At 41.8% G+C, this 16,042-nt stretch overlaps 1 protein-coding gene across 2 annotated transcripts; it reads left to right on the top strand.

Moving 5' to 3' along the window:
* Positions 1-13: 13 nt before the first annotated feature.
* On the top strand, positions 14-15,808 carry CALU (calumenin). Of its 2 annotated transcripts, none has more exons than XM_069979589.1 (7): positions 14-121; positions 2,215-2,451; positions 10,738-10,931; positions 12,077-12,243; positions 12,928-12,988; positions 13,370-13,569; positions 14,717-15,808. In XM_069979589.1, the coding sequence occupies exons 2-7, from the start codon at positions 2,231-2,233 to the stop codon at positions 14,819-14,821; spliced, it is 948 nt and encodes a 315-aa protein (XP_069835690.1). In that variant the 5' UTR covers positions 14-121; positions 2,215-2,230; the 3' UTR covers positions 14,822-15,808. The 2 variants fall into 2 exon arrangements, with proteins under 2 accessions (XP_069835690.1, XP_069835681.1); XM_069979580.1 differs by lacking the exon at positions 10,738-10,931 and adding an exon at positions 10,490-10,683.
* The last annotated feature ends 234 nt before the right edge of the window (positions 15,809-16,042 follow it).

The following is a 16,042-nucleotide window of genomic DNA, read 5'->3' as shown; positions in this document are numbered from 1 at the left end:
GAGCGTGGGCTATCGGGGCAACGTTGGCGCAGGAAGCCACGCCCACAAAGCAGAGCAGCCGCTTCCGGTGTCGGCGTGTGAGGGCAGGACGGGCGGAGCTGTGCTGTACAGTACAGTTAAGGTAACGGGACAGGTAGCTCTCCGGCTCATGTATTGTTATTATGTGCTTGGGCCAGGCGTATGGGGTGATTGTAGTGCTGGCTATTACTGTAGTGTGTATGCTCGGTTATAGTGGTACAGGGCACCTTCCATAGGCGGCTGTATGTCCTGGAATGGTGCAGGGCTGTAGGCTGGAATGACTTTCATTCTTTACAATATACTATATTACATATATTACCTATATTCCAGTACACTGTTAGGAATTGTGAGACGTCCTTTCACTTGTCCTGATTCTGTAGTCCGTCTCATATATACTAGGGTGTACTCTGGGTGTATACAGGGAGGCAGTGGTTTATATACTTTGTATTGCGTCTTTAATCAGCGGGCTAGGGCAAGAACCTGAACCCTGGCTTTCCGAAGTCTATTGTAGTCCTGTCTCTGCTTCTAGATATGACAATTGCTTCTCTACTATATGGTATTCCCCGGCCACCCTCCTGTACATTACACTACATGGTATTCCCAGGCCACCCCCCTGTACATTACACTACATGGTATTCCCAGGCCACCCTCCTGTACATTACACGACATGGTATTCCCAGGCCACCCTCCTGTACATTACACGACATGGTATTCCCAGGCCACCCTCCTGTACATTACACGACATGGTATTCCCAGGCCACCCTCCTGTACATTATACGACATTGTATTCCCAGGCCACCCCCCTGTACATTACACTACATGATATTCCCAGGCCACCCTCCTGTACATTACACTACATGGTATTCCCAGGCCACCCCCCTGTACATTACACTACATGGTATTCCCAGGCCACCCTCCTGTACATTACACGACATGGTATTCCCAGGCCACCCTCTTGTACATTACTACATGGTATTCCCAGGCCACCCTCTTGTACATTACTACATGGTATTCCCAGGCCACCCTCCTGTACATTACACGACATGGTATTCCCAGGCCACCCTCCTGTACATTATACGACATTGTATTCCCAGGCCACCCCCCTGTACATTACACTACATGATATTCCCAGGCCACCCTCCTGTACATTACACTACATGGTATTCCCAGGCCACCCCCCTGTACATTACACTACATGGTATTCCCAGGCCACCCTCCTGTACATTACACGACATGGTATTCCCAGGCCACCCTCTTGTACATTACTACATGGTATTCCCAGGCCACCCTCTTGTACATTACTACATGGTATTCCCAGGCCACCCTCCTGTACATTACACGACATGGTATTCCCCGGCCACCCTCCTGTACATTACATGACATGGTGTTCCCAGGCCACCCTCCTGTACATTACACGACATGGTATTCCCAGGCCACCCTCCTGTACATTACTACATGGTATTCCCCGGCCACCCTCCTGTACATTACACGACATGGTATTCCCAGGCCACCCTCCTGTACATTACACTACATGGTATTCCCAGGCCACCCTCCTGTACATTACACGACATGGTATTTCCAGGCCACCCTCCTGTACATTACACTACATGGTATTCCCAGGCCACCCTCCTGTACATTACACAACATTGTATTCCCAGGCCAGCCTCCTGTACATTACACGACATGGTATTCCCCGGCCACCCTCCTGTACATTACACGACATGGTATTCCCCGGCCACCCTCCTGTACCTTACACTACATTGTGTTACCAGGCCACCCTCCTGTACCTTACACAACATTGTGTTAGCAGGCCACCCTCCTGTACATTACACGACATGGTATTCCCAGGCCACCCTCCTGTACATTACACTACATCGCGTTACTAGGCCACCCTCCTGTACATTACACTACATTGAATTCCCAGGCCACCCTCCTGTACATTACACTACATTGTATTCCCCGGCCACCCTCCTGAACCTTACACTACATTGTGTTACTAGGCCACCCTCCTGTACATTACACTACATGGTGTTACCAGGCCACCCTCCTGTACTTTGTCTGGATTTGAGCCCTGAAGGCGTCTTGGTACATCAACTACATCTGTCTGTACACAGAATGTAAAGTGAAGCTGTCATCACTTTAATGCTTCCTGGGTCATTGACAGATTCACTTTAAGTGGACTTTATTGTTTCACAGGTCACGTTGGCAAGTAATGGCAAACATTTACCTGTTCTTGTGCCTTGGCCTTTGGGCATCTTCTACTCTTTCCAAACCTACTGAGAAGAAAGATCGTGTTCATCATGACCCACAGCTGAGTGATAAGACGCATAATGATGCACAGAACTTTGACTATGACCATGATGCTTTTCTTGGAGCGGAAGAAGCCAAAACATTTGACCAGCTGACACCAGAGGAGAGCAAGGAAAGGCTGGGGTATGATCACTGATATATTTGTGTACTAAATATACCATATTAACTGACCAGTAGGACAGGTCTCTAGACATATAAAAGGATTACTAATACAATACGTTTTTAGAATCAATAACACTACCAAACTTTTATCTAATTTTTGCAGTCTTTATACAAACCTGACCTGTTCACAGTTCATTTTGTTGTTAAAGGACATCACACTCTTTTGACACTGGTATTTCAGTTTAGCTTTGCTTAATATAAACTATGTACTTGTCTTATACAGCAAAAGCATTACAAACTGCCGGCATTGTCACAGAGATCCTGAAAAAAAGGTTACTAGTAATACCTTCCCTTCTGCTGTCATTGCCTCTGGTGGTTTGTTAATGGTTTTCCAGGTGACAGCTGCTTTTTAAAAGAGTACTCTTATTTCTTTCAACTCAGCTGGTGTCAGAAAGTTATACAGATTTGTCTGTGACAGGAATACATTTATTTAATATTTCCTCCTGGCCCTATGGCAGCACCCATGGAGAGGTCCACCTCCCACTCCTATTGGACAGGAAACAGTACCTGGATCCGCCCCTTCAATGCCAGTTCTGTTTCTTGTTCTTTGAGACAGGAGGCGGTTTTCTACCTCTCCACAGGATCGGGCCAATTTAAATTTTTGCATTTTCATTTTTTCCTCCTTGTGCTTAAACGGCCATGGCACTTCCATTTTTTCACCTAGAAACCCACATGAGCCCTTATTTTTTGCGCCACTAATTGTACTTTGCAATGACAGGCTGAATTTTTTGCATAAAGTACACTGGCAAACCAGAAAAAAATTCAATGTGTGGTAAAATTGAAAAAAAAACCAACGCATTTCTTTTATTTGGGGTTTTTTCGTTTTTACGCCTGACTTGTTATATATGTTTCTCAAGTTGCTACAATTAAAACGATATATAACATGTATAACTTTTATTGTTTCTGATGGCCTGTAAAAAATTCAAAACAATTTTTAACAAATATATGTTCCTTAAAATCGCTCTATTCCCAGGCTTATAACGCTTTGGTCTGTGTCAGGTGTCATTTTTTGCGCCATGATGTGTTCTTTCTATCGGTACCTTGATTGCGCATATGCGATTTTTTTGATCGCTTTTTATTACAATTTTTCTGGATTTGATGCGACCAAAAATGTGCAATTTTCCATTTTGGGATTTTTTTACACTTACGCAGTTTACCGTGCGAGATCAGGAATGTGATTAATTAATAGTTCGGGCGATTACGCGCGCGGCGATACCAAACATGTTTGTTTGTTTATTTATTATTATTTATAACATGGGAAAAGGGGGGTGATTCAAACTTTTATTCAGGGCTGTGGAGTTGGAGTCGGAGTCGTGGAGTTGAAGCTAGTTTTGGCTGGAGTCGGAAAAAAAAGTACCAACTCCGACTCCAGCTTTAAAAAAAATCTTCAAAAAATGTAGAATTGAACTTTGATATGAATTTTACAAGTTTTGCTCATAAATATATATTATGAGCAACATTCTAATAGGACACTGGCTCTATTAGATAAGGGTGGTCGGGGAATATATCAGTAATAGGACACTGGCCCTATTACATAAGGCCTTATTCACACGTTCCGTAATTTACTGATCCGTATTTCCGTATCCGAGTTAGTGCACATTGAAGTCTATTGGGCTATTCACACAATCAGTAACAGAAATGGATGAAAATCAATCCATAAAAAAAAAAAGGACATGTCCTAGTGCAGACCCGGAGCGAACCCTTTTTTTTTTTTTTTTTTTTTTGCGGATCCTCTCATTGAAATCAATTGGTTACGGAACGTTTACGGATTGTAACATGTTGGCATCCGTATTTCCGCAAAAAAATACGGATGAAGTGCATTGAAAAGCAATGAGTAGTAAAAAAAATGGAAATACGGATGGAATACGGATGTCCAATCCGCAATTTCTCACGGGTTGTTTCAGGACCAGAAAAAAATACTGAACGTGTGCATAAGGCCTAAGGGTGGTCATGGAAAAGTTGTCGGTCACTATTTGGCAGTTTGTTTCTGAGCTGGAAGAGTCCATTGTGTGGGGGGAGATCTGTGCTGTTCTCTTCCTGGATGACTGTATATGAGCAGCAGTGTAATATGAAGATATCCTGTGTAATATAGAGGAGGAGGAGACATAAGTAATGTAGCGGTAACCTCTGTCCTCAGTGTGGTGTTTTCTCTCTGGGAGAAGATTGTGTGTTTTTCTTCAGTGTTCTATGGCTGCAGCTGTGTGTGTGTGCTAGAGATGAGCGAACCTGCCGAGGTTCGGGTTCGTATAAACCTAAACTCTCGGCGTCTGATTGCTGCTGTCTGCAGGCTCCGTGAATAGGGTGGATACAGACGGAGGACCGCCTGGAAAACTGGGATACAGCCTATGGCTATGGCTGTATCCCAGTTTTCCAGGCGGTCCTCCGGCTGTATACACCCTCTTCACGGAGGCTGCAGACAGCGGGAATCAGATGCCGAGAGTTCATGTTTATACGAACCAGAACCTTGGCAGGTTTGCTCATCTCTAGTGTGTGTGTGTGCACGCGCTATGGCTGCAGTAGGCTGTGTGCTTGCTATGACTGCAGCAGGTTGTGTGTGTATGCTATAGCAGCAGCAGGCTGTGTGTGTGTGTGTGTGTGTGTGCGCACGCACGCACGCTATGGCTGCAGGAGGCTGTGTGTATGTGTGCTATGGCCGCAACAAGCAGTGTGCTATGGCCGCAACAAGCAGTGTGTGTGTGTGCCTGGTGTGCGCTATGGCTGCATCAAGCTGTGTGTGTGTGTGTGTGCTATGGCTGCAGCAGGCTGTGTGTGTGTGTATGCTATGGCTGCAGCAGGCTGTGTGTGTGTGTGTGTGTGTGCGCGTGTGCGTGCTATTGCGTGCCCCCACAGTGGCCTTCTATATCACTATGTGTGACCCCTCTCTATATCACTGTGTGACCCCTCTCTATATCACTGTGTGACCCCCTGTATATCACTATGGCTGACCTCTATATTACAGGTATCTGGCATTGTTAGCAGTGCTTCTTTAAGTATGGTGAATATTTAGTTAGAAACTTAGAAGACTGTCAGCAGGAAAAGACTACCTGCTTCATCTAGTGTAGTTGTGAGTAGTTCAGGACATGGAGGCTGGAGACTGGCTGCATCCACTGCACACACAGGAGAATGTGCTTTATATACAGTATTCCTTTATTCACTCAGAAGTTGCCCCAGGATCATGTAGGACATTAGGGAGAAGCTGCTAAGCCAGTGTGATAAATACCTCCCCTGGTATATGACTGGCCATTTATGAAGAAGCAGGAGTCTGGAGTCGTCGTCGGTCCTGATACAATTCAGGGGGACTTCTAGTATAAGTCCCCTGGGGGACTTCTAGTATAAGTACACTGATCTCTCATTGAGATCTATCCTCTATACTAATGCAGGATAGATCGATGAGATAGGCACTTTGATTGCTTCCGGCTGCTGCAGCCGGAAGCAATTGAATGCCGTGTCGGGATCAGCGCCATTACGGCGCTGGGCCTGGCAGGAGTAGGATGTTTGGATCGCTGGAGGAGTGATCCATCCCACTAGACACCAGGGATGGCTGCATTCAAGTAATCTGATGCAGCTGTCAACTTTGACAGCTACATCCGATTACTTTATTAGCGAGCACGGCGATCGGACCGTACCCGCTAATAGCCGCGACCCCGGGCTACATGCCGCACCCGGGACCGCGGCCCCGCTCTGAACACACGTAGGCGTACAGGTACGTCCAGGGTCACCTAAGGGTTAAAGGAGAGGGGACTGGGGCAACTGTCTCTCGCTTACCTTAGAGCCGGCATCCCTGCGGCAGAAGTCTCCTATGGGAGCTGCCGCTGAGCCTGCCTCTCTTCCCCCGCACCTTCCAGTTGGTATCCTCCAGGCCTCAGTTTACACTGTCCTCTTTCACACGACCATGAGTGCTTTGCACAATGTGGATCTGTTGTCCACATTTTTCTTTTGTGATACACACACAAAAAAAAATCTGTATTGAGTCCATCCTGCATCTATATTTGCAGATCTGCAAAAAAGGGGAAGTGCACTTAAAGTCTCACTGTCATTTAAATTTTTTTTTTTGCAGAAATCAATAGTACAGGCGAGTTTTTAAAAACTTTATATTCGGGGGTTTTTAGCAGAAAAATGCATTTTTTTATCATGAAAAAGCAGTTTGAAGCTCTCCCCCCTGTTTTTACTGTTCATTGGGGAGGGGTTGAAGGTGATGAGGCACCAAAACAGGACAACAAAGAGTTAATTTACTGCGACATCACCGGGCTGCCTCCTCTGAAGTCAGCACTGACCTCTCTGACCTCTGAATACCAGCTTTCAAACAGGTCCTGCTATGTAATTCTTTGTTCTCTGCTCTCAGCTGGCGACTAATCTCCCTTCTCCCCCCCCCCCCTCCCCTCTCCATAGGTTACACAGGACTCGACTGATGTAAAAGAGTCCAGATTTCCTGATAATGAGCAGTGAATGAGAGAGAGGAGGGAGGGGGGACCTTTTTGAATGCAGATAATGGCATAGTTGCCTAATAAACCCAATTACAAAGTTTCTTAACCCCTAGCAGCACCAGGACGTTACTGAACGTCCTGGTGCTGCTAGGGGAGTTCAGAAGGGGGTCGTGCTGCGATCCCGGGTAAAAATAAATAAACATGTTTGTTATTGCTGCGTGCGTAAGCGCCTGAACTAATAAATTATCACATTCCCGATCTCATACGGTAAACAGCGTAAGCGTAAAAAATTCAAAAGTGCAAAATTGCGCATTTTTGGTCACATCAAATATCGAAAAAATTGTAATAAAAAGCGATCAACAAGTCACATATGTGCAATCAAGGTACCGATAGAAAGAACACATCATGGTGCAAAAATGACACCTCACACAGCCCCATAGACCAAAGGATTAAAGTGTTATAAGCCTGGGAATGGAGAGATTTTAAGGGCCCTATTCCACCGGACGATTATCGTTTGCATAATCGTTAACGATTAACGATCTCAAACGACCTTTATTGCGAAAGACCTGAAAACGTTCACTCATTTCCATGGAACGATAATCGTTACTTACGATCGTAATTGCGATCGTTTTTCTTTGCTATTTATTGCGTTCGTATCAATGCGAACGTTTTGCGAACGAGCAACGATAAAAATAGGTCCAGGTCTTATAAAGCGATCAACGATTTCTCGTTCGGACGTTAATCGTTAACTGCATTTCAACCGAACGATTATCGTTTAAATTCGAACGATTTAACGATAATCTGAACGATAATCGTCCGGTGGAATAGGGCCCTAAGGAACATATATTTTTTTAAAAGTTTTAATTTTTTAAAAGCCATCAAATAAATGTTATACAAGTTACAAATTCCATTTCACCACACACACATAATTTTTTTTCTGGTTTCACGGCATATATTAGGCAAAAATTACGTCTGCCATTGCAAAGTTCATTTAGTGGAGCAAAAATTAAGGGCTTATCTGGGTCTCTAGGTGGAAAAATGCACGCGCTATGGCCTTATATACACAAGGAGGAAAAAACGAAAAATGAAAACTGGCTGTGTCCCCTAAGGGTAAAATTACCTGTACTATTGATTTCTGCAAAAAAAAAAAAACGACAGTGACACTTTAAAGAGTCACTGTCGTATTTTTTTTTTTGCAGAAATCAATAGTCCAGGCGATTTTAAGAAACTTTGTAATTGGGTTTATTAGCCAAATCTGCCATTATCTGCATGTAAAAAGCCTTTTCCCAGGTCCCCCCCTCCTTCCTCTTTTTCATCCACTCTGAAAAATCTGAAAATTGTGACTTGTTGCAGGAGACGTGCCCTGTCTGCTCTAGGGAGAGGGGAGGGGGGAGGAGGAAGGAGGGAGTTAGCCGGCAGCAGAAAGCAGATAACAGAGGATTACAGGCACAGAGCTGGGTGACAGCTGTAATCCGAGCTCAGACAGGTCACTGGTGATGGTCAGAACAGATAACGGGTGAGGGATTTGTAGATTAACTCTTTGTTGTCCTGTTTTGGTCTTTTCTTTAGCTCTCTCCATAGGAGAACAATGAAGACAGGGGGGAGAGCTTCAAACTGCTTTTTCATGATAAAAATGCATTTTTCGGATAATAAACCCAATTACAAAGTTTCTTAAAATCGCCTGGACTATTGATTTCTGCAAAAAAAAAATTCACGACAGTGACACTTTAAATAACAGTGGAATGCTTGCAATGATGTGCATAGCCTGTCCCAGCCTTGGAACATCCAGAGGTTGCTAGAGAAACAATGCGCAAATATGGACAGTATACGGATGGAATCAGCACTTTTCAAAGACCCATTAAGTGTTTCACAAATAAAGGACTGTGAAGGAGGCCTTAGTATTACTTTCTGAAACTGTATCTCAACCTATCCATGTAGAAGCAAATCATACATTCTTCTCCACCTCCAATGAGGCCAATATGCGCTGTGAAATCTGTTGGCGCTATACAGATAAATTATTATTATTATGCCTTTTTATGGCAGTCACTAAGGGGGCCATTTTACTGCAGGATCAGAATAAGGTCATGTAAGGCCAGTCGCCAGGCCTGCCCTGTATTCTATATGCTCCTATACAGCTATGCTGAAGACACTAGTACGGTGTATTGATCAGGAGATCACTGATGAAGGTTAAAAAAAGTGTGTGTGTGTGTATATATATATATATATATATATATTAAAAAAAAAACATAAAGTATAGTATTCTGTAAATTAAGAAGTCACATATAATCGGGGAACGGGATAAAAAAAACAACAACATATATTCCTGCCAAAACAAGCCCACACTTGATGTGGAAGAGATGATATGACTGACACTATGTTTAGTCTGTTTCAGTTCAAGATATTTATATGTATATTAGAACACTTTTTGATCTCCTATTGCTATCTAAAGTAAATGCATATTTTTTAAAAATCTGGCTAAACGTTTGTATGTAGTTTATAATAGTATTGACTAATCTAAATATATTGATTCTTTGCTTTTAAAGAGTATTAACGGTAACATCTATCTTGTACTAAACTAGAAAAATATTTGCTTGTACTAATATTAGACAAGAAGCACGCTTTATTGGTAAAGTAACAATATGAATACATAGGGCACAGATAGGGCTGGGCCATATGGCCAAAAAAAAAAATATATATTTTTTAACATGGGCACAGCACAATTTTAGATCTCAATATTAATTTTTGCTAAATAAACAGAACGTTTTTCTCCTTGCAGGCGCCTCAGATACTGTTTTAATGGTGAGGCAGCAACTGTATCGCTTCACACCGTTACAGTGCCCTCTCTGGTCCTTATATAAGCAGTTATGTTCAATATGTGTCACCAAATAATATTTAGGCCATCCCCCATATAGTAGTCAAGCCTCCTATGCGCCCCCATATAGTATAAGAGTCCTTCTTTGTGCATCCATATCGTAGTTAGGCCCTTGTGTGCATCAATGTAGGTAGACCCCTCACCATGTTTTTAGCCTGCCCAGTAAGTAAAAACACCCATGCTGTTAGCCCCACAGTATATTGTATTCCCCCTGTAGGTGATCCTTACACCCTCACCTGTAGGTAATGCCCCCTCTGTAGACAGGACCCACCTTTAGGCAACCCCCCCCCCCCCCATATAGGCTTCACCACTTTATAAAACAAATTTGCTGCCTTTAAAGACGCATTAATCAATTTACTTCAATTAATCGGCCAGCCCTAGGTGCACATAAAACTAAATTGATTTGTGCGATCTTCTGTGTTTCATATCGTCACTTGTCCTTCCTTACTATTCTTTCTACAGCACGGTTTCTCAACTCCAGTCTTCTAGTCTCCCCGCAACAGGTCATGTTTGTAGGTATTTCACTAGATATAATTCAAGTCTGTGCATCAGGTACTACCACAGCTGTTCTCTATAGTCCTGAAATCATAAACTGTTGGGGGTGCTTGACGACTGCATTGAGAAACAATGTTCTCCAGCATCATACCTAATGCCTTCTAACATTTTCTTTCTTTTCTTGTTGGGTGCTGCTATGGCCCCACAGAAAGATTGTGGTTAAGATAGATGCAGACAAGGATGGTCTTGTAACAGTCGAGGAGCTAAGGGATTGGATAAAATTTGCACAGAAGAGGTGGATTTATGAGGACGTTGAGCGACAGTGGAAGGGTCATGATCTCAATGGTGACAACCTGGTGTCGTGGGAAGAATATAAAAATGCCACCTATGGTTACATACTCGGTAGGTGTTTGTCTTTGTTGCATCACCTTTATTCGTGCTATTTTGTCTTTGTAGAATCATTGTAAGTAAAATAGACTTGGATAATGATGGGTATGTGACGGAGGGGGAACTCACAGCATGGATCAAGAAAGCTCAAAGGAGATATGTGTACGACAACGTGGAGCGACAATGGCAGGAGTTTGACATGAACCAGGATGGACTCATATCATGGGAAGAGTACAGAAATGTCACCTATGGCACTTACCTGGGTAAGGGAGAAGGAGAGCGAAATTTAGATAAAGGATGGGTACAGTGCCTAGGCTGACAAAGGAAAGTTCACTTGTAAACTGCTCTGTTTTAGGTAAAAAGGTTGACAATTTAATTTTTCAGAGTGTCCTAATTGAATCAACATTTTAAATTTTGGGAACCATTACATTGAACATGTTATTTAACAACAAGACTCTCAGTTTAGTCTTTCCATCTGTAGGTAATGTGTTTTTTAAAGGGAAACATACAGGTACATACGAAAACCGCTGATATGTACCTGTACTTACTTAGCTGGTGATTTCGGCACCAGTCTTCTTTCTCCCTCTGTGGTGAAGTTTTCCAGTAGTTTAATCTTAAGCAAATATGTAAATTACTCTGTTCGGTGCACTGGGCGTGCACTGCTGCCTCCTTCGTCCCCTCGTGCACACACATGCACACTCTCTCTTTCTCTAGTCTTGGCAGGTTGGGGGGGGGGGGGGAGTGCACCGAGGGCCTGAAGAACACCTCTAGTGCACCAGATAGAATAATTTACATATTTGCTTCTGATGAAACTACTGGAAAACTGCGCCCCTGAGGGAAGAAAGAAGCTCGCCGGAATAATCAGCTCAGCTGATACAGGTACCTAACAACAGCAGGTTAGAATGTACGAATAGTATCTTTGACGGTGTGTAACAGCGCACACTTGTTTGTTCAATCAGACTAGCATCCATGTCTTTACTAACAGCAGTCAACCATAGAAGGAGGGATTTTTCTTTTAGGCAAAACATATTGATGAGCCATCCCTAGGATAGCTCTTCAGTCACTGATCGGTGGGTTGCCATATCCGGCACCCCCACTGATCTACTGTTCGGTGCCTGCACTACACACTAAACAGGCTGAAAGCAGTTCTCTCTGTTAATTGTGTATTGGCCAAATGTCAATTCTTTGCGGAAAGCAGTGGGAGCGGAGGCACGTGCGCCTTTCCATAGAAACACTGAGGCAGGCGGGATTCCGCCACATTTGCTCAGTTAGAACATACCCTTAAATAGCATATTGGGCTTCAGGTTGGTAATTGACAAATATAATGTTAAGTATTTGTCTTTGACCATTTATTCAGTAGGCCTAGTCTATTCAGCCTGTAATTGCTGCTTTCATTTTCCTTTTCCAGATGATCCAGATCCTGACAACAGTTTCAATTATAAACAGATGATGGTTCGAGATGAGCGTCGCTTTAAAATGGCTGATAAGGATGGTGATCTTATTGCTACAAAAGAGGAGTTCACTGCCTTCCTTCACCCTGAAGAGTATGACTACATGAAAGATATAGTTGTGCTGGTCAGTACTTTTACGCTTTTATTAAATAGTTTTACTTACATATGGAAGTTGGGAGTGATTCTCAGTTGAACACGGTTACTCAGAATGAAACCATATAATGAGGTGTTCAGTGTTTATTCAGCTTCCTTAACTTCTGGAAATGTTATTACACAGGTGTCTCTGTGCAACTGGTGCATGGTAAAAGTAGTATTAAAAGACGCATTCAAACATATACTATACTTGCTGACTAAACACTGAGCTGCTATATATATATATATAATAGGAAGCATTTATGTTGACTATACCATTGTCGGCGCATTCTGTTAAAAGTGTACCTGTTGTAATAAATTTAAATAAATAAACTTCTGAAGGACATCACTGAGGCCCCCCAGGAGATCAGGAGAATTAACTGGGATTAGCGTGCTGCTCTTCCTGACTGGCAATCCTCTCCATGTAGGTAGCTCTATAGGCTTAGAATGGAACTGCCTTGATGGATTTGCTGCAAGTCAGATAATAAAATGGGCTATTGCTTGCTTCTGGCTCATTCTCCTGATTGTTGGGTGTCCTGAAAATCCCAAACTGCCTTGCAATCCTTACTGTGTGTTTTTAGACTCTTACACTTTCTTGTTATTCCCAACATGCACAAAAATAAAGCATTACCATGTATCACTTTTCCCTAAAATTTTGTATTTTAATACTGTACAGGAAACAATGGAAGATATTGACAAAAATGGAGATGGCGTGATTGACTTGGATGAATATATAGGTGAGCCGTCACACACAAATACATAATGGGAAATGTAACGGCAACAAAAATAAATTTCAGGCTCACACACTGTTAAAGAAGTGTTGTCACTACTTACTTAATTTTCTTTGCAAAACCTTTATGAATATATTCTTTAAGGCCTTTCAGTTTGGGCAAAAAATCTTATGAAGGTTTCCTGATAATTGCCAAATGTAAACCCACCAGCCATCAGTCTATAGATGAGCAAGTGCTTGTTCCTTGGCTGATCACATCTTATGTGCTTGCATTGTAATTGCAGTATGTAAATAAAAGAAAGTGAGCACTAGTCTACTTCCTTTAGTGCTGATCAGCAATTATACAAAATATTCAAAGAGATTGTTATGCACTTTATGTATTACACAGGTGACATGTACAACCATGATGGAGATGCTGATGAGCCAGAGTGGGTGAAAACAGAGAGGGAACAGTTTGTGGAGTTCAGGGACAAGAACCGTGATGGCAAAATGGATAAAGAGGAAACCAAAGACTGGATCCTACCATCTGACTATGACCACGCTGAAGCTGAAGCTCGACACCTTGTTTATGAATCTGATCAAAACAAGGTAACAGTTATTAGAGTGTGTGTGGTAGGACGCGCTCTACTCTCTGGTGCACGTGTAGGAAGATACAACACTTTTTAACACTGACTTATATTTTTATTTTAAAAAATTTTTCATACATATTTTAAGAGTAGTGTTAACATGCCATCAACTGCAGGTAGAGCGAAAACAGGCCATAAAAGATTTATTACTTTAAGCTATGTAAGTTTCTGTATAGAAACAGCCAAACACTTCGCCCATGCCCTGAAGAGCTAACAGTATAACTTTGGCCAAAACAGAACATGATGATGATATACAGGGTGTGTAAAACATTATTGTTTAACAATCTGACTTTCTGCCCTATTCTGACTTCATGCCTTGATGAAGTGAAACTGGGAATCTGCTGCTAGAGGCAACATCGAAAACTCTTTGTAGTTGTGGTTCACTTGGTTGTTACCTGTTGCAAATTCCTCTTGGATAAAAAGTATTGAAATCTATAGATCCTATGTATTTATTAATGCTTACACCAAAAAACATACTTAAAAAGCATGTTTTTCACAGTACTGAAAATTCATGCCAGAAATCTGGTAAGCAAGCCTTGATAAGTTTAAGATGTTTGTAATGAGTGGTGGAAAACATGCCTGTCCTTACCATACAGCTGCTTTGACATAAAGGTACCATTCCCCATAGAATCCAGTCCGATCCCTTTCTGTTCACTGATTCTCTTTATTATTAAAAAAAAAAACTGTGGAAGGGTCACACTCGGATACTCTTGCAGTGGAAATACACAGCATTGTCATGGTCCATCTACTGTACAACATGGTAGAAAGGATGTATATAGTATCACGTTGTGCTATTGAAATCAAGGGGAGCAGTTTATTGGTGACAAATTTACCAATAACAGACGTAATAGGTCCAACGCTTTAATCCAGAGACCTTTTTGAAACACTGTGTGGTATACATAGAATAAGTAGTATGTGAGGGTGATATCTTAAAAATAAAACTATAAAGTTCATGAAGACTGATGCAGTCATTAGTAGGAATAGTAACAGCTCATTGCTATAGTTTCTGTTGGACCTATCATGTCTGTCTTTTTTTATTATTGTCTTGTATTGTTTGCATTAAAAGATTGGAAATTGGCTACTTACACAGGCGTTTACTTACCTTACAGGATGGAAAACTGACACGAGAAGAGATTGTGGATAAATATGACTTATTCGTGGGTAGCCAGGCTACAGATTTTGGAGAGGCACTGGTCAGACATGATGAATTCTAACTATGAGGATGACTTATCTATCTCTCCAGTGATCCAGGAACCTCGCCCTTTTGTAGGGCTTCAGCGGGTGGAGAGTGTAACTCTGAACAAAAGTAATTTATTGTAAACTGACTTTCTGAAACAGGAGAGAGAAAAGGACATGTGCACACACAAATCTGTGTAATCTTGAGGCTGCCTCACAATGATGACACTACTTTTTTTTTTGTATCCCTGGGATTATTATTATGCAGTGTTTAAGATGCATACATTTTCAGTGGTTATTGGTGTCCCATGTTATGCTCATTGTCTAGATTTATGGAAATCGGTTGGCAATCCAAAAGTGTCTTTGTTAATGACACTTTTTTTAATGTTTTGTAATAAATTTGCCAGAAACGTCATAAAGAACAAATTGATGTGGAATTTTCCTAGTCGTCAGGGACCAATACCAGATTCAGATCTTGAGTGAGGGATGTGTTTCTATCACCGCCCAAACAAAACCTAGAGCCTTATTTGTGAATTAGTATTGTATGCTTGCTCAGAGTATTACGTGAGATTTTAATCCTTTTCATAGAGGTCACTTTTGCTGCCTACATTATTTTTATAAATTTTATGTTACTGAATGGCCTTTGGGATTACAAGTCCAAAACTCTCGCCCCTATTTCATTTTATATGTATATTGTTTTTCTGTGCACAGAGCACTAGGTTATTGTAGTTAGACTATTACACAGTGAGTCCAGTAATCTACACAAGATGTTGCAGGGAATTTTATTTTTTATTTTTTCATGCATATTTTTAGAAGTCATCTTATAGAATATAAGTTTAGTTAACCTCAATGTTGCCAGTATTATTTTAGAGGGCTATTAATGTACCATTTTCTGTCGGCTATTTAGTTATAATTACATACGGATTGAATAAACTAAATACAATGGAAAGTAACAGAACATCAAACTATTAACGGTTTTCAGCCATAAGCCGATCAGCCACAAGTAAATGTGTAATTTTTCTTTATCCACTTATGTTTGTCCAAAATATTTTCTTGTAAATTAATAAACTCAGTGTAGATGTTGGAATTTTGCCTGAAATGACACATGCAGTTGTCTCTTCCATATCCACGCTTGGCTTAGACGTGCATCAAAAACTGCATGTGTGAGTACAGACTGCATGTGTGAGGCCATGTTCACATAAGTTTTCATTAAACAACGGTCGTTGTTGCAGGTTAATGACAGCGGACAATTGCATTGT

The sequence above is a fragment of the Dendropsophus ebraccatus genome, chromosome 1 (assembly GCF_027789765.1).
Source record: "Dendropsophus ebraccatus isolate aDenEbr1 chromosome 1, aDenEbr1.pat, whole genome shotgun sequence".
Taxonomy (NCBI): Eukaryota; Metazoa; Chordata; class Amphibia; order Anura; family Hylidae; genus Dendropsophus; species Dendropsophus ebraccatus.
The sequence above is the reverse complement of the archived record's forward strand: the minus strand, read 5'-3'. Positions and strand labels throughout refer to the sequence as shown.

What these genes read in the sequence shown, in the direction of transcription:
- CALU (XM_069979589.1), top strand. Translation starts at nt 2,231, where the DNA reads ATGGCAAACATTTACCTGTTCTTGTGCCTTGGCCTTTGGGCATCTTCT. An exon ending in GAGAGCAAGGAAAGGCTGGG is followed by an intron (nt 2,452 to 10,737) that starts GTATGATCACTG and finishes TTGTCTTTGTAG; the next exon opens with AATCATTGTAAGTAAAATAG. An exon ending in ATGAATCTGATCAAAACAAG is followed by an intron (nt 13,570 to 14,716) that starts GTAACAGTTATT and finishes CTTACCTTACAG; the next exon opens with GATGGAAAACTGACACGAGA.